Below are 23,610 nucleotides of genomic sequence, written 5' to 3'. Positions count from 1 at the left end.
CCGTATGAGGAGAAAGCTAAACTAGCTGTAGAAGCTGCAGAAGCTAAGAGAGACTAAATGTAGATGTTAGGATAAAAGCCTGAATTTCTTTTTATCTTAAAGCTTCTTAAAATTGAAAAAAACCCACCCGTTTTTTATGTCCAAAGCTATTTGAACTATGTGGGTAGATTTAGAAGGAAGCTTAGTCTGCATGATATATGCTGATATAGCCATAGTATTGGGAATACGTAATTGGGGTGTGTGTCACACTTGTACATAACTTTCACTGATGCATTCATGCTTAGCATTTGCTCAAGGGCAGAGCTGTGCTGAGAATCTCACATAAGAAAGGTGTGATTTCAGAAGTCACTTCAAATTATATCAAGATGTTTCTGAGCTTTAGGTTGTACATTAAGAAAAATTTCTTCCCCAGGAGGGTGGTGCAGCAGCGGAACATGTTGGCCAGAGAGATGTGCAATCTTCGCCCAGGGAGGTTTCCAGGTCAGCCCCAGTACTGTAGCATTGCAAATAGCTCGCCTTCAGGGGGGAGGTCAGGCTGGGTGACCTTCAGAGAGAGATCCCTTCCCACTGCTGTTTCAATGAGTCTGAAAAGATGCTACCAGCACGTTGGTTCAGGATAATCTTGTGAGAATAAGCTTGCCTTGCGGTACCTGTTTTATGGGGACACTGAAATAGTTAACATGTGAATTCAGTCATGTATAAAATAGTGGGGCAAGTACGTTTTCGTTCTTGTCATGGTGAAAGATCAAATGTTTTTTCATTGGGACTGGCTGTACTGTAACCCGTGAATGACTAAGCTTCAGGAGTCCTGAAATTAACTTCCATAGACTTCTGACAGGGATTTGCAGAGTTTAAGGGTAATTATGGGGGTTCTTTTCAGTCCGAAGAATAGAGAAGCAATGCTGTTGGAGTAGAGATAACATGAAATGTTTTGAAGGTAAGACTGACACACAGATCTTCAAGGGTAATACATTCAGCAGTGCAGACTTCCAGGAGTAATTTACCAATTAAAAACAGTGGAAAGAAAAACTGGACATATTGTGACTTAAACCACAGGATGGTGTTCATGTAGTGTTTGTTTGCCTTTTCTTGCATTAGTCACGTTCTAAAATATTTGGAAAACGCTGTTGATTGTTATGCTTTCTGTGGGCTTTCCAGCATATCACAATATCAATTTAAGCTGGAGGTCGGAATTAATAATTTTTGTCTCTCTCCCCTTTTTTAACCTAAGCGTTACAGCTCTGTGTGCAAGTAAATAAAGTCCTGTCAGTCAGAGCTGTCAGTCAAAGTGTCTGCCCTACTGCTTCTACATGAGAAAAGAAATCCCAGCAGGAGGTTGAAGAATGAAAAGTGTAATGGGAAGGCTTTCTACATGACAACATGGGAAGAAATAGTATTTTTGCCACATTTTGGTTGTATTTCCGTGGTGCCCATTCATGGGCACTCCAGAAGTGATTTCCATATGTAAGGGAAGGGCACTACGTCTAGTCTGTATCCTTCCTGGGCTTTATGAAGCTGTTTTCGCCTCTTACTGGGTAAGATGAAATAGGGGAGACTTTCATGTACAAATCCCAACCAAAGCCGTTTGATACTGAGGTTGCAGAGAACTGTGTTGTTGTGATTGCTGCGTGTGTAAAGATAAGGTTTTGCTCATAGTGCCGTGGTAATTAAACTTGTTTTCCCAAGGAAATCTTGAAGAGAATTTCCTCGGTGCCAAAGCATATTCTTAGCAGCATATACCCTGCAATTGAGGTGGGAACAAAATCTAATTTGCAGCCTAATGTTGAGTATTTAAATGATAGAATGATACACTGAAGGTACAGTGATCTCTGAATTTATAGGGACAGGGCTTCAATGTGCTTGTATGTGAGGTACTTTCAGAAACTTACAGAAGTGCATTTATAGTATGTAGTATGGTGCATAATAAAAATTGAACTCTAGTTCCTGATAAGATATGCTGGCTGTAAAGAATAAAGATACTTTTTATCTCCAGTTTCACCATACTGTTGAAACCAAGGAGCCTTTCTTCTAAGAAAATGTTCCTTATTAGAAAATCCAAAGCTTTCACAATACAATAGACCTTGATCCTTACTGTAAAATGAAAGGAGGAGGAAAGCTTTCACACAGAAATGCTAATAATGTTCTCTTTGTTAGTGCCTTAGTATTGCATATTAAGTGGATCTTTGCCTATCAGTTCAAGTTCTGCAGCCTTGTAGGCATCAACCTTCCCATAATATAGTCATCTTTGGACGGTGTGCTGGGCTATGCCTTTTTTTTTTTTTCTTTTTTTTTTTTTTCCCCCAGCTGGGGAAAAATGCTGTTTGTTGTTCATAAAGTATCTGCCCTAAATGTGAGTGAACCACCCTGTTAAACTAAAAGCATGTGTGTATTGTAGGTACACTGTTAATATACCATTTCTATATTGTTAAATGGTGCAAACCAGAAGAGACAGTGTGACACTGCGTTTATTGTATGGGAATTAACTATTCTTTAAGTGCCTAATGATTACATGATTGGGTTTTTACATTGTGGTTTGATAAATTGGATGCTTGTGTTGTATTCCAGTCTCTTCAACCTCTCCAGGAAAAAAAGGAATTACAATCTAACTTGCTAAGAAAGACCTGTACCTTTTAGGCAGGGGAAAAAAATGCAAATCTTTGCTAGCAAATTATGCTGGACCTGTGCATTTTTATAGTCCTTTTGAAAGCATGATGACAAAGTCAATAGTCCTGTATGCATTTTCAAATTATTTGCAAGCTGCTGAATGCTAGGCCTTCTAGATTTTTTTTTTTTAAATCTGCTTATTTTTATTTATACTTTCCGAGCCCATTCAGCAGTTAGATGTCATTGCTGTGAGCTTCTGGGCATTCTGCCAAGTGTTCAGTATTGTCAGGGTGCTGGATAAAGTACAAAGAAAAATGCTCGTCTCTGTTTCCTTGTAAAATATTACACAAGTACTGTATAGCCTCAGAAGTAAGACCACCCTTATCAAAGTAAGAGCACAACTAGATGAAAACAGGACTGACTCTCACTTTCTCGGACTGTCTGTACAGCTAGTTAGAATGCAGAGGTCACTTTGACATGAAAGAACTGCAAATGTCCACTAATTAATAAGAAAGCTTGAGCTAGAGCGGTAGGCTTTTGGCAGCCAAAGGTGTTTGTGTTTAGTATTGTAAAATTGGGTAACAGTGTAACTGTTAAGATAAACGAAGATAAGCCTTTTCTGAAGTATTAAATCAGAACAAAAATAGTTTGAAATTTTAGAAGCTCACCATTATCATTGCCTTCAGTTGGTCCTGTAGTTACAAAGACACGTTTGGCAGAGCCTTGTTCCTGTACATTACACATGTACATACACATGAATAGTTTCCACAAATGTTATCATCCTGTTTTAAAAAAACACATTGTGTATTTTTTTAAGCTCTTTTTATATTGCAACTTGATGTTAATTTGATTCACATATAGTAAGATGTAGGAGCACATGGGTGAGGGGATTAAACATAATTTTTTGTGATAGAATATACTATGGTCAAGCTGATTGTTTCCAGGGTTAAATTTCTGCGTAAATATGATTTATCTGTATCAAAAAAATCCCATAATACAGATACTCGCAAATCTGACTTGGAGTGAGTACCACATACATCCTTGGACTTTTTTTTTTTTCTTCCCTTTTCTTTGTGTGTTTTACTGTATACGTTGCCATGCAAAGAACAAAGCAATGTACTGCGGTGTTTTTCCCCAGCATTTTAGAGAAGATGTTTGTAAATTAATCTGAATGGGGATAGTTAGGCTTTGATAAGAATTGAAAGGAAATCTGTGTGCATGCTTTGGAGTACCTGCTAGGCAAAATTATTTTCTATTGTAAGTTACAGACTTTTTACATGAGAGTTTGAGAGCAACCATGCTGTGCTTGCTCAGAGGATAGATAGGATTTAAGCCTCTGACAGTATACTGACATAAAACCAAGTTATTTGTTTTTTCTGTAGGAAGATAACATACAAAAGAAAGGAATTTAAACTTGATTTTGTTTGATGTTCTCATGTAATTGCTTATTTTTATTAATTTCCTCTTTATCTTCCAAGTTTGTGCTGAAGCTTTCAATCCAGATGAAGAGGAGGAAGATACAGAACAAAGGGTAAGAATGAGTGCATTGCATCATGCATGGTTCGATTTGCAGTTTGACAGGCAGATGTCTGTGTCACCTTTTCCCAACCATTTGTGCAATTTGTTCTGAGAGGCTCTGTGGTGTGCTGACATTGAGAAAGTGACATTGCTCTGAAATTTAGGGCCACTTTGTCTCATGCACTTTTTTTAGTCACTGTAGCTTTAATATAATTTTACTTCAAAGGATTCGAGAGCTGTGTTTAAGTCTACCATCTTTAAAATTTTGGATATTTTCCTTTCTTAATTATCTTAAAACTGTTGAGGCAATTCTTAAAGCATGTATGCTGTTGGGAAGAATTAGTTAAGCTTTACCGCAGCTGTTTCTTTATGGGTGCTTAAAATTCCTCACATGCTTTTTACTGCCTTTCTTGTCAAAGCAGTTCTGCCTGGTTAGGAGAAATACTTTGCTGAAATGTTTTGACTGTGGCCACCAGTTCTGTTGTTTTTGAAAGGTGGGAATTTCTAGGAATTGCAAGTCCAGATACTGTAATTGTATGTATGTCTTCAGAGATGCTTTTATGTGAGTAAATCTGGTAGCCTGGCTGGTGAGGGTCAGTGTTTTCTCTTGACTTCTGGTGATCCTTTTCCAAATTACATCTCAAGGATGCTTACACTTCTGCAATGAATATTTAGGTCTAGTTTCATTTGTCTTTAAAAACCACAACGCTTCATAAATAAGATGCTATTAAAAAAAATTCTGTGTCTCTGATCATCCAAATATTTGTAAACCTGGATACATTTATTTTATCAAAAGTCTTAATTTTCCTGACTAATGATTCAATATTCAGTTTTTTCTTAAAACAAGGATCTGAGATCTGCTCAACTTTGGACAATGAAATTTAGAAATTTAGAATATTAGAAATACCTATTAATGTAACTGTGTTTTGGAATCCTTGTTATTCCAGAAATTCCAGAAATATAGCTCATGTGGTGAATGTGAGGTAATTAATATTTTTTTTCTATGTTTTCCTAATTATCCTCCAACAAGCACATATATAAACATTTTTATGACACAGCGAGTGTTGGTTCCTTTAACCTGATGAGATGTTTATAAATGGAAAGAAATAACAAAAATTTTTCTCTTAAACAGCAAAGCTTTTATTTAAGTAATTTTGTTGAAAAAATAAAATACTACTTAGGTAACTTCTGTTACTAGGTGGACTGAGATACATATGTATCAAATCTTATATGCTACTTATATGGCAACAGTAAGTATATTGGGATTGATATAGCCAGAGTTTAGAAAGAAAACTGTTGACTTTTTCCTCTGTTCCAGCTTCTCAAGCCTTGACTGTATCTGTGGCTGGGTTAGAAGGGGAAGGGAAAAGAAAAGGCATCTTCCTTCTTGTCTGTCTTGACTGTTATTTTGCATGTGTTAATTGTCAGCATAATATATTTCATACATACATATTTCATACATACATGTATAAAATATAATATACATATGTCTTCCATTCTGTCTTGCATTGTATGCATAAATACTGTTTATGCAAACAACAAAAAAGAGCTGTATACTTTAACACTCTTAAATTGTGTTCTGCTTTTTCACTCTGAAGTGTGGGTTCAGTCTATAATCCTATTCCTTTGTTGTCATGACAATTTTGTTTTACTTTGTTTTAAAGGTAGTTCATCCAAAAACTGATGAACAACGATGCAGACTGCAGGAAGCATGTAAAGATATCCTGCTCTTCAAAAACCTAGATCAGGTAATAAAGTTGTAAGGAAACCTTAAATGGAGTTGGCAGTTTGTAGGTACAGGTAATAGCATGATCTAACAGTCCAGACACTTGTTTGCATTGTGACAGTTCATGGATTATTAATTATATGCAGGCTGGATTGGGATGTGTGTTTGGAGATCAGCACTGAATGAACAATATGAACAAATACCATGATTGTCAGATTCCTCTCCCTGCAAATTCATTTATTTTTTTTCTGTTAGAGAAAAGTTTGGTGTTTGGGGCTTTTTTGTGGTTTTGTGGTGGGGTGTTTTGTAATTCTTTTGCTTATCTTTCAGTATGTGCTGTTGGGTGCCGTTGCACCTGATTTCCTTTTCCCTAGGAAGCAGTTCATAATTTTATGGGCAATTTAAAAAGGAAATTACTTACACAATTGTGATACTGAACGCTATCCACATTTGCATGAATTCAGGTTGCTGCACCTTTTTCTTAAATGCCTATATGTTAGTAAATTTTTTCTAAATGAATAGAAAGTCATGTTTTTAGGTTGTTCTATTCTTACTCATTTTTATTGCTGAAGTTGGTTATTAGTTACTCATTGCCTCAGCATGGAGTTTTAATGATGACTCTCCATTACTCGCATTTATTAATCTTAATTGGTATGAATTTTTTTAATGAGGATCATAGGATAATTCAGGAACAGACCTTTGGAGATCCTCTAACCCAGCCTCTGAGAGGCCATAGAGTAAATGCATCTCATCTCTGGTCTGGTGTTTCCATGAAAACTGAACTGACACCTCTGCTACAGGTTGGGGAAGAATGAAAGCTGTAACACCAGCAATGGGTCCGGGCAGCTTTGTGGTTTGAATCATTGAGCTATACCTGAGCTATGAAAGGATGGATGTTGATAGCTTATGGTTTCAGAAGCACTGCTGTCCTGGAAAACCAGGAAGTTCTCCCAGTTCCTGGTTGCTGTACAAACTCAAGAGTCACTGAACTGCATTCTCAAAATAATCATTGGAGGCTTTTGATTGCAGCAGGATTGAGGAACTGACATTCTGTCAAAAAGTTTCCCTGAAAGCTGTCCTTTCCAAGACTGACCTTTTGGTGTTCTGAGATTCCTGTTGTCGTTAAACCTATTTACTTAAGACATTTTAAAGGTTTCTTTTGCAAGTAATCTGATGATGTATGGTAAAAAATTAAACCTATTTAAGAACATTCAGCAGCTCAAGGGGTATGTGCAAGATGTGATCGCCATTCAGATTGAGTAGGCTGATCTTTTAGCTTCCAGCAAAATCACCCAGAAGCAAAAATTGATAACCAGTTTATATTCAAAGATGACTTCAAAAAACAGTTTTGAGCTGAGAAAGTGGGCTTGGAAAAATACTGCTTTATGGGAAAGCTTTTTAAGCAGCTGAGAGGTAATGGAGATTATCTTAATTGCAACTGTTAAAGACTCAGGCTTTAAGATAGCACATGGCTGAAAAAGATGACTGCAGTCCATACGTTGATTGTAGTATGATAAAGGGCACTTAGGAGAGAGGGAAAAGCTTTCCTAGTAATTGGGTACAAAGGGAGTATGGAACTTGCATCCTTACACCCTTCCTCCCAATAACTTTTTACCTCTCTCTGAATAATGGGGCTGGTTTGGAAGGTTGGCTGTAGAATACACACTGAAAGGCAGAATGCATGGCTGCTGCTTTTGCTCAGTGTGCAATGCCCTTGAATAATTGTGAGGAACACTTTCAAATTAAGACTCAAAATACGTTCTTTTGCTTCTTAACCTCTAAAAAGCACCATGTAAAACTGTTAAATACAAGCAAACAAACTCAGCAACAAAACTGCATAAAACCCCTTTAGAAGTAAATATGATTGTGTGACTCAAATGTCCTGGCCCGATTAATCCCTTTTCCACTGGCTGCATTTAGGTGAACTGTGCTGAATCTAGGCCCAGTGGCTCAACAGCCCTTTTAAATGTCTTTACTTGCATGAGTAGTTGCTGTAATACTTGGTATCAAGCATGAGGGAGCCAGTGTCCAGTGGATCACTTCTAGCAAGGTGAACTAAATTGAACTCAAATTCAGATTGTCACAGAGTTTAACACTGAGATTTTGAGCATCCCCAGCGATAAACTTGGTTTATGTTTCAAAATAAAGTGCTAGGGGAGTAATAACTTCTCTGCTGTTAGAAGCTCTGTATGATATATTATGCATGGGCTCCACAGTGTCTTATGAGTCTATAGAATCCTGGTTACAGGATTTGTAATTTGTAATATTGAATTTTGTACTGGGTGAGAGCAACAACTGTTATCCTTACCAGCAAGGCTTCTCAGGGTGCTCAGTACCCATGTTTAAAGCAAGACAGCTTTTTACAGTTCAGAAATCTGACGAAGCTTGTCCTTTTATTGACAGTTTTATTTACTTCAAATGCTAAGTCTCTGCCTGTTTATCTTCCAAATAAAGCATTTTTGAGTTACAGTATTTTAAAAAAGCTCTTTAAAAATCTCCATTTCTTGTTTTCTGACAACTGCTACTTAAATGCATGCTGTGAAATACGTAGTTAAAAGAAATTGCTTTCATGCAATGATTGTTTAGTTTAAATATCAGGAGAGTTTTTAAAGACAAGAAAACAGGATTCTAGTGAAAAGATAGGCAATATTTTCAATATAGTGGTGCCTACAAATGCTGCAATGATTATTCCTAATTTAAGGAGCACAGTAAATATGTCAAGTGTATCTAGCAGCATAAAGACTAGTTTGCGTGTTCATGCGGTATATTTTTAGTAACTCAGCTGTGATCTACATCTTCAGCTTTGAACATCTAGTCATTGAAAATGCAATGGAAGTCTGTTGTTAATGGACTTTGGAACAACTGAGATAGTGAAGCGGGTCAGCACTGAGACAAGGCATTTATATGGCATCATATCTCTGGGCTTTCACAGCTTCCCTGGCTGTGCTGCCTACAAAATAAGGTTTAGTCATGGCTCACCAGAGAAACCTAGCCTGAGTCTGCTGTGCAGACCACCATTATCCCACGTTCTGTATGTGCTTCCCATCTGTACCTATTTGATCTTGTCTTGTGCTGGATTTGCAGGTCCTCCAAGACACAAACTATCTTGTTTGTATAGAGTCTTGTCCAGTACGGTCCTGAATCATGACTGGGGCTCTTAGATGATGACAGTACAGATAAGTTACTAACAAATTGTGGTGCAGTTTCTACATATGTACATATAATGCATGTTGACATAAATCAATATGTATCAGTTGCAGTGATGCTGTGTCAGATTATACCAAGTGAGACCTTGCTGTATGTGTGCGCTTTGGCACTGAAATGATAGGCGTAAGTTAAGCCGTTTGGACATAAATTTGAGATGATAGCTCTTCCGTAATGGAAGCATCTATGGTTTTCTGCATTATTGAACTTAGATTAATAAGCTGGAAGTGAGGTGCTAGTGGAAATCAACATTTAATATCAGCATTACTTGTATTTGCATACAGTAAAAGTAACGCAACGCATGTTACCCTTCACTATCCAGATTGTCACATGAACTTTTATCCACCCTTGTCTAGCAGTAATGCTAAGGTGTATTTTTCTGAGAGGTTTTTTTGTTTGTGTTTTTCCTCCTCCTCCTGTTTGTTTTATAGGAGCAGCTGTCTCAGGTCCTTGATGCCATGTTTGAGAGGAAGGTGAAACCTCAGGAACATGTAATTGACCAAGGTGATGATGGAGACAACTTCTATGTTGTTGAGCGGTAAGCAACTGTGCCTTTGAAATGTAGAGTATGTTTTTTTCCAGTTTCTTAGAAATGGCAGGGAAGTGCTTACTGTAGGACAGTTTCTGAAGTAAACTTACTTTTTGCATTCATTGCCTCTTTCTTTGATCTTTCCATTTTCCTCTTTAGGCCTCCACTGACTTTTGAATCATTTGCCCATGGGCAATCAGATTTGACAGAGGTGGACATTTCAAACCTGCTGGGTTTTAACGTGTTCTGTGTGACTGTGTGAAAACTCAAATACCACTTTCTCTGAGGAAAGGGCCGCAGCATGAGCTTGCCTATAATTTGTTCAGTTTAGCTTCTGTGCCCATCAGCATATGCATAGCTTAAACCCAGCCATATTATGTGCTGTTTCTAGACCAAGATGTGTTTCTTCTGAAGAAACCATATGGTAAGGAAGGGAAGAAGAATACAGGAAATAAAAACCCGTGGTAGTGGCTACCATGGAACAACCTGGACTTTGTCCAATTAGTTTTGACCACTTGACTTCAGAGACTTATGGTTTCTTTTCTTCTGTTTGTCATGTGACTTGTATTTGCACAGTTTAAGGTGCCATTTTGCAATTTCTTACATTAAGCAAATTCACATAATTTTGTAGATCACATATACGTGCAACAGCCATATAATAGAAATGTGGTGCGTGCACATTTTGAGTATCTTTTGCCCTTTTGGAAGAAATTTTGGCTAACGTCACTTTTAATCACATAATGGTCAGGGTTGGAAGGGACCTCTTGGGATCTAGTCCAACCTCCTGCGAAGGCAGGTTCACTGAGAGCAGTCTGCACAGAGTCACATCCAGGTGGGTTTTGAATGTCTCCAGAGAAAGGAGACTCCACAATCTCTGGGCAGCCTGTGCCAGTGCTGTGTCACCCTTAAGGTAAAGAAGTTCTTCCTCATATTCAGATGGAACTGCCTGTGTTGCAGTTTGTGCCCGTTGCCTCTTGTTCTGTCACTGGGCACCACTGAAAAGAGCCTGGCCCCGTCCTCTTGGCCCCATCGCCCTTCAGATATTTGTGGACATTGGTAAGTTCCCCTCTCAGCTTTCTCTTCTCCAGGCTAAACAGGCCCAGCTCTCTCAGCCTTTCCTCATAAGGAAAAGGAGGAAAGCCCTCTCATCATCTTTGTAGCTCTCTGCTGAACCCTCTCCAGCAGTTCCCTGTCTCTCTTGAACTGGGGAGCCCAGAACGGGACACAGCACTCCAGATGCAGCCTCACCAGGGCGGAGCAGAGGGTGAGGATTGCCTCCCTTGACCTGCTTGGCCTCAAGGGTACACTGCTGGCCCGTGGGCAACTTGCCGTCCACCAGAACTCCCAGGTCCTTCTCTGCAGAGCTGCCTTTCAGCAGGTCAGCCCCCAGCCTGTGCTGATGCATGGGGATGTTCCTCCCCAGGTGCAGGACCTTACACTTGCCCTTACTGAATTTCATGAGGTTCCTCTCCACCCAGCTCTCCAGCCTGTCCAGGTCTCACTGAATGGCAGCACAGCCTCCGGTGTATCAGCTACTCCTCCCAGTTTTGTATGATCAGCAAACTTGCTGAGGGTGCGCTCTGTCCCTTCTTCCAGGTCATTGATGAATAAGTTGAATAGGACTGGACCCAGTACTGACCTCTGGGGAACACTGCGAGCTACAGGCCTCCAGCCAGACTCGGCGCACCCCTCTGAGCTCTGCCATTCAGCCAGTTCTCGGTCCATGTCACTGTCCTCTCATCTAGTCCACACTTCCTGAGCTTACCTATGAGGATGTTACAGGAGACAGTGTCAAAAGCCTTGCTGAGGTTAAGGGAGGCAACATCCACTGCTCTCCCCTCATCTGCCCAGCTAGTCAGTCCGTCATAGAAGGTTTCCATCACTGTATTTGCAGAAGAATTAAGGACAGAGATCTATTTCTTCCCGTAAAACTCTAATATTAAACAGAGTATTACTGACCTAATTGTAAGTGTCTGTTGGAACACAATCTTAGGAAAGTACTTCTTTGATGCACTGTTATCTTCCTTATCACTGAAATGATGGCACCATTAGTACTGTATTAAATGCTTTCAAAGCAGTTCTTCAAGGCAGTGTGTTGCCTTTTGAATTGTCATCTGTGCTGTTTAAGGAGTTTGAAAAATAATTTATAGGTTAAAAATTGTTCATTTTAAATGATCCTTGTTTATTTTAAGTACATTCCCCTTTCTGATTAGTGGAATTACAGAACATAAGGCGACCTTGAATATAGTCTGACCATATGCCCATTGTTCTGTCCTCTGCCACACCGTACCATTAGCCTAAACCAGTGCTCCATTTCTGCACTTAGTTACCTCCCTCAGCTTCTGTGCCTCAGGCCAATCCCAAGTCTTTGGCCAGATAGGACTAGTTCTTTCTTTGCCATGTTCACTGGGGAGATCAGGCTGTCCCAGGTAAGAGTAAGGTGCTGCAGACTAAAACTCACGGGAGCCAGAGCCACCAGCTCTGAAAAGCTGAGATGTGTACAGAGCAGCAGTTCCTAATCTTGAGGAAACTTAAAAGCAGTTTGGGAGCATCTCAAAAATGTTAGATGCCATCAGCCTATTTTAGTTTATTTTTGAGTAAGTTTCTTAACCTGTTGGCTACTAAAAAGCTCTTCCTACTACAAGTTTTAAAACAAAGAAGTGAAATGGAACCTTGTCTTTGATATTCAGGTAAATGTTTTTATGGTCTCTGTTCTACAGATTTAATGCTATTTCACAATGTTTTTTTTCTATCAAGAAGTAGTTGAGTTAGGAGGTTTCATGTTTTTAAGTTTTTGTTTTATTTTACTCTTAAGGTATAATACAGTAACATAAATATGTTGCCAAAAGTATGTGTCAGAAAGGCTATACAGTGAGGGAAATAAAACTTGATTTTTGTCTAGCAATACAGCGTACCAGCCTTTGCTGTAAACACTTGGGTGCACCTCTTACGTTGGCTATTCAGTTACTATAAAGAAATAAACAGTTACAGATTTTTCTGGCCTCCTCACTCCCTTTCCAGTCGTCCTCCTGCCACCCACCCAATTTTTGATGCAAAAGAATAGCAGGAAAGCTACACTATTTCCATTTGCCTGCAAGTGCAAATTCAGAGGACTGGCTCTTTCAAGGCCTCAGTAGGCATGTCTTGTTACTTTTGAGTCATTAATGCCTAAATATCCCTGGATGAGTTTCTTCCTGTCTGAATGAACAGTGACTTTGTGTTGCAGATCTAACTCTTCAGCTTCTTGTCTGCGTAGAAAAACAGGCTTTCTAGCACAGACCCCTTCACACACATTCTCCTCAGCCTTCTGTTCTTAATATTCCCTCGCCAGATCACTTTTGTCTGAGTGTCTTTTACCATGCACAGGGGGGCAGCAGGCAGGACAGATGCAACCTGAGGGTGCAGCAGCTATTTAGTGTTTACTACATAGAAGGGAGAGCTAGGATGAATGTGTTGCGTGGCTAAATATTAGTATGCTTATCACTGCTGAGGAGGCACCTAGCGCTGGCCTCGGTTGCCTCTTGGAACAGACCAATCCACAATCTTGCTGAGTTGCCCTCTTCTCCTTTTCTGCTTTTTTTTTCCTTGGGGTTTTATATTTTTTCCTGTCAGTGTTTTTCTTTTGAGTCCTTGAGCTCCTAACGATTACCATCTCAACAATTACACTTTGGTCTGTGTTTTTATTCCTCTTACCTTGCAGGGCTTTAGCTCGTGAACTGTCTCACAGCTCAGCAACAGTTTGCTCAATAAAGCTGAGCCAAGGTCATCCAGTGGTGCCTCACCAGTTTAGTCCTTGGGCCACAGACAGCTGAATGCTTGCTGAAGGTTACATGGCTATAGTTATTTGGAAATAAATGGTTCTAGTAAGTGACTTTCAGGCTGTGAGGGATGGGAGGAAGTTGTTGCATTTGCTTAAGGTGCTCACAGATGGCTCTTCCAGATCAAAAAGCCTCTGAAAACAGTGGCTCTGGTGCCGTTGAGAAACATTAAATAAATGTTGGACATTACAATAATTAGCGAAACTTCCCATCAATGCTAATCCTTATTTAGTTTACTGTTAGTACGCTGTAGGTTTCTTTTCCCTGTCTCCTAAGTGTGAGTAAGTGGTTGAGTGTAAAAGGTGTCTGGTAAGGATGTTACAAAATCTTCATGCGCATGGCTTCCTCTTTTAGCATTCTGGGTGACTGAGACTAGATTTCTTAGATCTTCTGACGTGTCTGAAGCCCATCTACTGTTGATCCAGTAGCCAAACTTTTCTCTGGGTCTGAAAGGCTTTGATACAGTAGACCCACAATTCATTGTGTAAAGCTTCCTCACTTTGATGTATTTTAATTGCTTGTTTGTTTGCACATAATGTCCACTTTGTGGAACATCCTCCAAATGAAAGTGGCATAAAGCTGTCCTGTAGTATGCGGTTTTTTTAGATGCAGCAGTGTTCAAAGATATCTTAACAAACCCAGAGCTGTCCATCAGCAATCCTGGAAGACCCTCTGCTGTTAATACTAGGCAGGTCTCACCAGTGAGTCTGTTTCCATACTTGTTTACCATGAGAAGTTGCACCTACTACCATTTCTGTTGATTCTTAGGGGTTTGTATTTTTTTTCCTTATATGCCTAATGATGTTCTGGGAGATAATACCATTCCTTCTGACAAAGATATCTAAACTTCTGGGAAAAATTATATGCATGTTCAGCTGTTTAAAGCCAGGAAGGTGTTCCCTGCTTGCTTTCTTCAGGGCATGATATGTTTTGTAAAGTCTCTTAGGCCAGTGACTAGTCCGTGAACAATTTCTGGTGCCATAGCCATGAATTAATCAATTCTAGTTAAGCTATATTTTTAAATTATTTTTAAAGCTCCAAGCATAATACAGTCCTGAGGGTGCTACAGACACTTGTTTGACTCGTAAAGGGCTACTTTTCTATGCATAGCCTGTTTCTTCATGTGTACTTGCTGTGGTGCTGTTTGATACATATTTGTGTCTTGAGCTTTGACTTGCTGGACTTGTACCTGCATCTTCATCAGAGTAGTCTTTTGGTTCATAGTAAATTCTGGGACACTGTTCCCTTAAATTCATTATAACGTAAGAAGTGTGCCTCTTGGAGAACAGGATGAGGCGGCCTTTCCAATTTAAACAGGTTACAGCTCCCTCTGATCTAAGTGCAAGGAAGCTTCCAGTGCTCGAACGCTTTCCTCTTGATCTGTTCAGAGATCCTGGCTAGAAGTCATCAGCTGTAGAGAGCTTTCCTGTTTTTAGAAGTGAGCTATAACAAAATCCAACCAAACAAAAAAATAAAAGGAATTAAAAACCTTTTAGCTTGGCTTTAATTTGAAGCCAGTGACTAGAGTGGAACCTGTAATGTTCTGCAAAACTGCATCCCACAGCGTCATCTCCACACACAGAGCTTTGTGAGAGTCCAGTGGATGCTCTTCAATTTTGAACATTGCATGCTATAACCTACGTACTTCAGTAGCCACACCTCCATGAAAATGGTGATAAAATTGGTTGGTTCAACTGTCAGCACGCTTGGAGTTGCAATGGTGCGAAGTTGAACTGAGTGATAAAAGCTTTGGTCATAAGGGAGCTATTAGACAAATACCAGGTGAGAAATGGTTGCCTCTGGAGATCTCTGTGCTACAGTGCAAGGATGTGGCATGTGTAACGTCTTGGAACTAGCCTTAAATCCTCCAGCCTGAGGATCAGGAAGTGCTGCTTGTAATAAGACTGGTCAGTTTGCACTGCAAAATTCACTTAGCATCTTTGGTATTTTAAAGAAAGGTCCTTTTCTGTGATCTTTGTGCTTCTGTAGCGTTGCTGTTGTCCACAGAAGAACTGGATAGTTTGACTCTAGCACGGGCATATGCAGGTACAAGCTACAATTGCGTCTTGGGGTTATAATACAGACATACCCTTAATCGGCAATCGAGGCAAAACCGTAGGAGCACGTGAGCAGTTGGACTGAGTGTATCCCAAAGGTACTGCAGCAACACCATCGCAGAGAAAATGGGTTTGGATGAATCCAAGTCACTCTAAAGAGGCCTCACTGGATAAAGTGCATGCTGTGAGAGGACAAATACTGTTAAAAGATGATGAAACTACCTATCACCCTAGCCAGAACACTTACAATAGCAGTGTCAAAATACTATGCAGAGGAAATCAAGTAGATTCTGCCCAGATCCATCAGGAGTGAAATGCTTTATTAAGAGAGAATGGTTGTGAAAATAGTGTAGAAAGAAGCAGCTTAGTATCAGGCAATTGGAAAGCTCAATAAAGCATGTTCCATCTCACGCAGCAGTAAGAGGACTATTTATATAACAGCAAGAAGCTGTTTTTATGATTTATACTGGAATGTTGTCTAACAAAAAGCGTCTATTCCATTTTTTCCAGGGGGTTGTATGATATTGTTGTAGCAAAAGACAACCAGTCACGCTGTGTGGGCCGCTATGATAATCATGGCAGTTTTGGGGAACTGGCATTGATGTACAACACTCCTAGAGCTGCCACCATCGTTGCCACAACAGAAGGAGCCCTTTGGGGACTGGTAAGGAAAGAATTTAAAATACTAACTCACGGTGTTCAGTGCTTGTCTTGGTATGGCTCCTTGTGTTAATAGCTATTTTATCACTATCTGTTATCTCACCTCCTGGCATAAGAGATCCATAGCGCAAATCTTTTTGGCCACCTTTCTAGAAAAACTTGTCTGTAAAAGCTCTTATCTCTAGTTTTATCTGTCCCTTTATTGTCTTGCATTTGCTGTAATTATGGCTTTTGTTGGGGGTGGGGGAGAACCCCTGGTTTTGTTTTCATCCTGCAGAGGACAGTGGAGGCATTAATGCACATATTTTATGACAGGGTGGGAAACAATACCTAAATTAGGTTCTTTATTTTCAACTCAGCTTCCTATAATTTTGTTTGCTTTAAGAAGAATGGAAAGGTGTTAATTATCTTCTTGAGGATGCCAGTAATTTGAAGAGCTAGGAGAACTGCCCAAAGCTTTGTTTTCCTTCAAAATAAACTGCCATGATGTTTCTGGTCCCTTTGTGTTACCCTGGAAGATGTTCTCAGGTCAGCCTGACCTATGAGATACCAAACCAAATGATGGTGTTGCTTTGTCTCTAGCCCAGCAGTGCTGAATGCAAAGCTGTAGGCGTTACTTTCCTTTTTTAGTTCTTTTCTCTGTACTGTTTGGATAGGGTTATTTTCACAGTGCTCTCACTTGTCTGTGAGGGCTCACATAATAAGCGGATTGTGCGATCAACGAAGCCTTTGAAGCCAGAAGTGTTGTGTGATTTCTGTGTGCGCTGGGCTCCTCGGCAACTATCATTGGGGGTTGGCCGTGTGTTGTGACCTTGATTATAGGACTGATAAGCTGCTACACACAGCATGCTTATACAATCTCAGTGCTTGCTGAGAGATCTGCCTTCCCTTCTCTTTGTGAGCTGAAAGAAAAGATTCTGGTAAATCAACCAGGGAGTAACGTCAGAATGTAATTTCTTGAACAAGACAGAACAAAGTAGCTACCTACAAGCTGAGCTCATTCCTAAAAGGAAGACAATGAGAAGATGAATCTTTGTTCCGGTTTACTTTTGAAAAGAACTGGACAAACTGGGTTAATTTGGGGTTTGTTTTTTTCTGTGATTACACCTTGCTAATGAAGTGAATGTAGTTGAAGGTGGACCTCTTGCTAGTCATCTGTCCTGTGGATATTTTATTAACTAAGGCTGCATTTTCCTGCCTAAAACTTGGATTATTTCTTCCAGTTACTCTGTCGTCATGCTTTATTGTACTATTTTGTGCCTGATGCAATTTAAATATATTGTTATTAGTCTGCAGAAGTCGTTGCTAAAGCTCATGGGTTATCTGCCGTTTAGGAAACTCCTGTTGCACTGCAGACTTAGGCCAAGAAGAGCCTGGAAGGCTCAAGCACAAAGCAGTTATCAAATGTGGGTCTCTTCTGGAGCAAAGAAATATTCTCAGCCTTTTTTACTGAGCGTGTCTGGGGAAAACCTCATGATCACACATGCTTCCTTCACTGCTCTGCCTTTTTTGTTCAAATGTCTTGCTACTTCTCCTCCCTCACTGATACTCTCAAACAAATGAATTCTGAATTTTTTATGCTTTTGCAATTCCCCTGATCATTTCTGCACCTTTCTGCTTCTCCAGATGTAATTTGAAGAGACTTCTACTACTGAAGGATTTCTTTAAAAAAATAAAGCATGAGGGATTGTTGTATCATCTCCTGCTCTCCCTTGGATGACTCTAGTATCATTCTTCCCTTCATCTTTCACCTCCAACTTTTATATTCTCCTGGTGTCACCTGTATCAGCCATTGTTTTGTTACAAGTATTTGCAGCCTGCAGCCCATAAAGCCGTGCTGTTACTTGAAAATACCTCTTCACCTCGGAATGCCACTGCTGAGCTATCAGTTGATGCTTTCAGAAAGTGAGACACAGAGGGGATGTCTCTCAGGACTTTGGGTGTTTCTGCTAACGATGGTATATGTAAGCTTTAAAGATTATTTTTTTAGGGGTACCGTTTTCCTAACCAAATTTCTACTCTTTTCCTCTGACCTTTTGGTTTGGATTTTTTACACCCCGTGTAAGGTAAACTGCAGCTCCCACCCTGTTGGTGCTCCTGCTCCTGGCAGGGACGTGGGCAGTGCTGCAATGCCAGCACCCGCAAAACCACCTGGCGGGAGCGCCTGTCCCCTTCCCCCGAGCCTGCTGCTCCCTTGCAGCTCCCTTGGCTTTTCTCATCGCAGATGGCTGGCAGCAGAGCCCTGCCTTCCCCGTGTGGAAATAACCCGCATTTTGCTGGGGTTCTGGGCAGGAGCTGCCCAACATGTCTGCCGGGGGAGCGGGGGGCCGTGCTGGGCATGTGGTGTCCCCCCGCAGCTGCGGAGCCCGCGCCTCAGGGCACCCCCGGTATTTAGGCTTCAAAACCAAACAAAAAGGTTTTATCATCGGGAAGGTGCTGATGGTATGCGTGGACAGTTGGCATTTGAGAAGTAGTCGCTGCAAAAAGCCAGTGCTCTGGATCCTGGCAGGTGGAGGGGTGAATCCAGCTGGTGTGATGCTCTGTGCCTGATCTGTTGGAGAGCAGTGTGAATCTCCAACTTGCTTTTGAAATCTGTGACTCGAGTAGACTCCAATCCAGCCTTTGTCCTGCAGTTGCCTTAAATAAGTATTGAAAGTACCAATTTCCAGTGGCTTCAGCAAGAAGATTGTAAGTTCTTCATTGTATGTGGAAGCATGAAAGATATGTTAACAAGCAGCCAAGCAAAACCCAAAAGCTCAAGTGTGAAAAACAATACAAGGTAGAAAAAATGGAATTCTTAAATGCTTATCTGAGAAGAACCAGGTCTTACAGCTCCCCATTTTTCAATTTGTTATTGCAGCAAGTGCTCTCACAAGAGCTGTTACTGTTGTGATGGATAAGGTCTCATTTTAACAGCTGGCTTCTCAAACCTAGTGCTTGTTGCAAATGCTGCTAGTTCATGTTTGTCAGTTCGTTAAACCGGGAGCATTTTAGTGAGGAGAAATAATATATTTCTCTGTGCTGTTTCTTGCAGGATCGAGTGACATTCAGAAGAATTATATTGAAAAACAATGCAAAGAAGAGGAAGACATATGAATTATTTATTGAGTCTGTGCCCCTTCTTAAATCCTTGGAGGTAAAGCCTCTCAGAGACATCTGCATCAAATTCTTGCATTAGCATTAGCTCCACAGTCAGTGTTTCTGCTATATCAGAAATCTGTGTCGTTTTTACTTAGAACAAAATGTTAAGAGCTGCTTTGGTATCAGATTTACTACTGTACAACTTAATTCGAATTGTTGAAGTTGTGCGCTTGTTTCCCCCCTCGTATCCTTTATTCACAGTAAATGAATTGCTGACTTTTACCTCGATCTGTGTAAAGATTAAAAAAAAAAAACAACAAAACACTCAAAAACAACCAAACAAAAATCTATAAATATGTCAGAAAACAGGTATTACACTGAAAATTGGAGCTCAGGGCTGTGGTTTCAGTTGAGGGTGTAATATTGAAGTCATGATACAATCACTGAGATATTTGGCCTTTATCAGCCATGGATGATTTTGCATTTGAGACAAAGATGTGGGCCATAGTAGGCCTTGCTTTAACTTTAACTGGTATTCAGGAGGTAAACTAAGAATAGACAAAGGGGAAAGCACTGCTACCTGGGAACAAAATGACAGATGTCATGTTGATGCGTGGTGCATGACTTTAGGAACAATGTGTAAATTGTCATTTCTAAGCTATTGATTCTGCCTGCATCTTCAGAGGGCTTTTGGAGCTGTACCAAGCAGATTTGAAATTAGTATGTGTCTGTCTTTGCCTTACACCATAACTTAGCTTTTCTTTGTTTTCTCATCATAAGAATATTTTTCAGCATTAATCTTTAGTATTTGAGAAGACCATTTAATCCCTTTGAGAGAAGATTTAAAAATTGCAAATTATAATTAGGTGTGAACAGCAACTTCTAATATATATTGTTTTGGACATATGTTGGTAGCTGTGGAGAGGGGGTAAATTGCACAACACCTTCTCTTTCTCACAGCCTGGCTTAAACTAGTTCCATCAATTTGACTGTTTTTGAGCACAAAAATGACTCATAAACATTTAAAGATACAGAAAAATAACTCATTAGCAGTGGATGGCTTTTTGCATGACACACTGCAGTTGAATCATGCATGGATCAGAAGTTTCTCAAACATAGGCTACATTAAGGTGCATTTGTGGAACAAATGGATTACAACTAAATCATCTGTTGAGATATTAATTTGAACTGTAGGGTTTTTTTCCTTAATATCTTTTTTACACTGCTCTGAAACAATAACATTGTTTTATGATATTCCAGATGGGCAATGGGAAACACTGGAGGGAAATTCAACTGTTCTGTCTCCCTTCCTGTTTTTGAGCTCAGGCATGCTTCATTGCATGTCAGAGTAGTACCTCTTGCCCTTGCTGCTCTGCACGCTGTTGCGGTGCCTCCTTACAGTTTAGAGCTGGCACCCTTTTCGTGTCCCCTTCCTCTCTCCACTTCTTCCTGAGTTCTAGGACACTCACACACCCTCCACCCCACACCCTCCCATATTCAAGTGTATGGTGACTAAAATATTTTGAAAACATGTTGATGGTGTTTCTCATTGAAGTTTGTTCTTAGGAAGTTTTATGACCTTTTCCTGAGTGTTTTCTTCCAATTTCAACTGAATCATAGAGGAAGTCTTTTTTCTCTCTCTCGCTTTTTTTTTTTTTTTTTTTTTTTCCTTGCCCCTTTACTTTCAACCAGCCAAATATGTTATTTGTTACCTTTGGGGGTAAGAAAAGCACACAGATGGGATACTAGACAATTTGCTTCCCAAATTGATATGGTAGTCTTTAAAGCTGTGGTGCAGTATATCAATGTCATTGTAGGGGTTGTTTTTCAGTACCCAGATAGTGCATGTCTGTGTGTCCAGTGAGTGCCACTTCATTTCAGGGCTACAGAGTTTACCAAAGATGTACTATAACAGGTGATTATGATTGATTTTCCTCTTTGTTCCAGGCATCAGAGCGAATGAAGATAGTGGATGTTATAGGAGAGAAAGTGTATCAAGATGGGGAACGTATAATTTCTCAGGTACTTGAAGTCTAAATTACTCTTTGTCATTCTCCTTTCTCTGCTTCTTTTTTCCTGTTTGGAATTGACTTATAGAATCCTATTACTTGGAACAACTTGGCACTTATTCTTTCAATACTTCCAATTTATTTAAGCACTTCTTGAATGTTTGGGGAATGGCCAGTACACCTGTTGCTACAAATTTATTCTATTACTTTATCTTCTGGGTTTTTCTTCTCTCATTTGTTTGTTTTTTTATAAATGGTCTTTGCAAGATTTCAAGAAGGAGTATGCTTTAAGAAGCTGAAATTAAATGTCTATGTAATCTTCCATGAAAGCCCCAGCTATTCAGTCATCTATGAGCAGATTAAACAAGGAGTCACAAGCATGTAGTAAAGGCATCTCTAATTGCTGGGTCTGACTAAACAACAGAACCAAAACAATTCAACAGGAGTATGATCTGGGTGAAAGTAAATGAAGTTATTGGGAATGTTTTGCTAGTTGAACCCAATTCAGCTAATTATTCTAAGAAACTATCAGGGCTAATTATTCCTAATACTTTTTGGAAGAGTATGTCAATGGTGTGGTCTAGCTTCAATTGACAGCCTTTGGTTGTTGATGTATGTTTTGTCTGCTGTAATAGATTAAGGCCAGTGTGGTGGAATAGGAAGCTGGACAAGCTCGTGAGATTTTTTTAGATGTGACAAAATAACATTTTGGAACACTGTTACTGATGAAACACTGGAAATTTTGCATCACGTTTAGCTTGGGGTTGCTTTGTTTGTTGCAAAAGTGCTCTAGTTCAAGTAGACATTCATGCAAGAAAGTCCTTGGCTTACCCTTACCTGAAATGGCAGGCTTTTAATCACAACCATTGTTTTGTTTTATAAACAGAATATGACTCCTTGATAATGTCTTGAATAATTATTCTTAATTACCTTGAATGTCAGATAACTCTGAATGCAGGCAACCTTAGTTTGCTGATAACCAAATACTGCCAGATTACTTTTCTCCAAAAATACCCTCAGATTTCTAAGTTGAAAATCTTGTTGCTTAAGCCCCTGAGAACTGAACTCTCAGCAAAAATCAAAGCTTATAAATCACTCTCAAAACTAGGAACCCACGCAATCATTGATCCAATTACACATTTGGTTTTAATCTTTTGTAATAACTACCCTTAAAAGGAGGATTAATAGTCTGGATAGGTCTGGGTGATGGTCATACACTGCTAAAGAATGATGAAATGTTATGCTTGGAAAAGACGTGATAGCTCTTGTATTACAGCAGTTGCATCAATATCGTGAACCTCTTTTCTGTTGTGAATAACTTTACATTTTAATTACCTTTCTGGCATTTGACCCTTCAGTTAAGCAGTATGCTTTAAAGCACTTGTAACACCAGCAGGCACTAACAGTTTTTGAGGCTGTCTTCCACTAAGTTTGTTTTCACTCTTTTAAAAAAGTAAGTGCTGTTTCACTACTTACACTCAGCGCACTTCTGAAGAAAGTATTAGTTCATGTTGTGATAGATGGTAACAGTGAATGAAAAGCTTTGTGCTGAATGGTGTATGACCATCCCCAGGAAGCCTAACTAGGGGCCTAATTTCTTGTGTAATTCCATGTTTACATCTTGCATCATCTTCTCCCAGCCCACATTTCATACTCAAGTTGTAATCATCTCTCTCCATTCTTCCTGTCACATTCATAGTCTCCTTGCCCACCTGACTTGATGTCAGATTTATCTCTCTCCTCACATTGTTTCACAGTTGTTTTTGGGTTTTTTTGCTGAGCTGTTCCCATTCCCTTATCAGTTCCCTATCCAGCATCTGTCTCCCTGAAGCCTTTAATCCCTTTGCTTCTGTTTCATAGCAGGAGACATGTGCCAGCTCTCCACTCTGACTTCCAGTCCTATACCAAGCCCCCGCCGTGGGGGTTGGTATAGAGAAGGAAAGTCCTTCTCTGTCACAGCTAAAACTTTCAAAATATTAAGTTCTGGTGAAGCTTTCCAGAGCAGATGTCAACTACGATCTGTTGAAGGTCTGCAACCTGATGCAGTTTAGTTAGATGTGAAAAAGGTTCTATAAACTGTCACGGAATCACAGAATGGTTGAGATTAGAAGGGACCTCTGGAGGTCATCTTGTCCAACCCCCTGCTCAGGCAGGGCCACCTAGAGCCAGTTGCCCAGGACTGTACCCACACAGCTTTTGAATATCCCAAAGGATGGAGACTTCAGAACCTCTCTTGGCAACCTGTGCCAGTGCTTGGTCACCTTCACAGTGACTTTTTCATGGAAACAGCTGAATTTGACTAAACTAAAATTTTCTGTTGCACACTCAGTTATTCAACAACACCTTGTGATATCTTTCTAGAACTTGATATGAATTTGCTAACAATTTTTATTTTCTCCCGCTT

General features: G+C 39.9%; 1 protein-coding gene across 1 annotated transcript in view; it reads left to right on the top strand.

The window, feature by feature from the left end:
* PRKAR2A (protein kinase cAMP-dependent type II regulatory subunit alpha) overlaps positions 1–23,610 on the top strand; it is a 68,935-nt gene that overhangs the window by 38,798 nt on the left and 6,527 nt on the right. Inside the window, exons 3-8 of the mRNA XM_056335193.1 lie at positions 4,083–4,135; positions 5,787–5,870; positions 9,484–9,590; positions 15,967–16,120; positions 19,151–19,252; positions 21,145–21,219. Coding sequence (XP_056191168.1) covers positions 4,083–4,135; positions 5,787–5,870; positions 9,484–9,590; positions 15,967–16,120; positions 19,151–19,252; positions 21,145–21,219 — 575 coding nt within the window. The remainder of the gene's footprint in view (positions 1–4,082; positions 4,136–5,786; positions 5,871–9,483; positions 9,591–15,966; positions 16,121–19,150; positions 19,253–21,144; positions 21,220–23,610) is intronic.

This window comes from Falco biarmicus, chromosome 4 (assembly GCF_023638135.1).
Source record: "Falco biarmicus isolate bFalBia1 chromosome 4, bFalBia1.pri, whole genome shotgun sequence".
NCBI classification, from domain to species: domain Eukaryota; kingdom Metazoa; phylum Chordata; class Aves; order Falconiformes; family Falconidae; genus Falco; species Falco biarmicus.
This window is presented reverse-complemented; position numbering and strand designations above follow the sequence as displayed.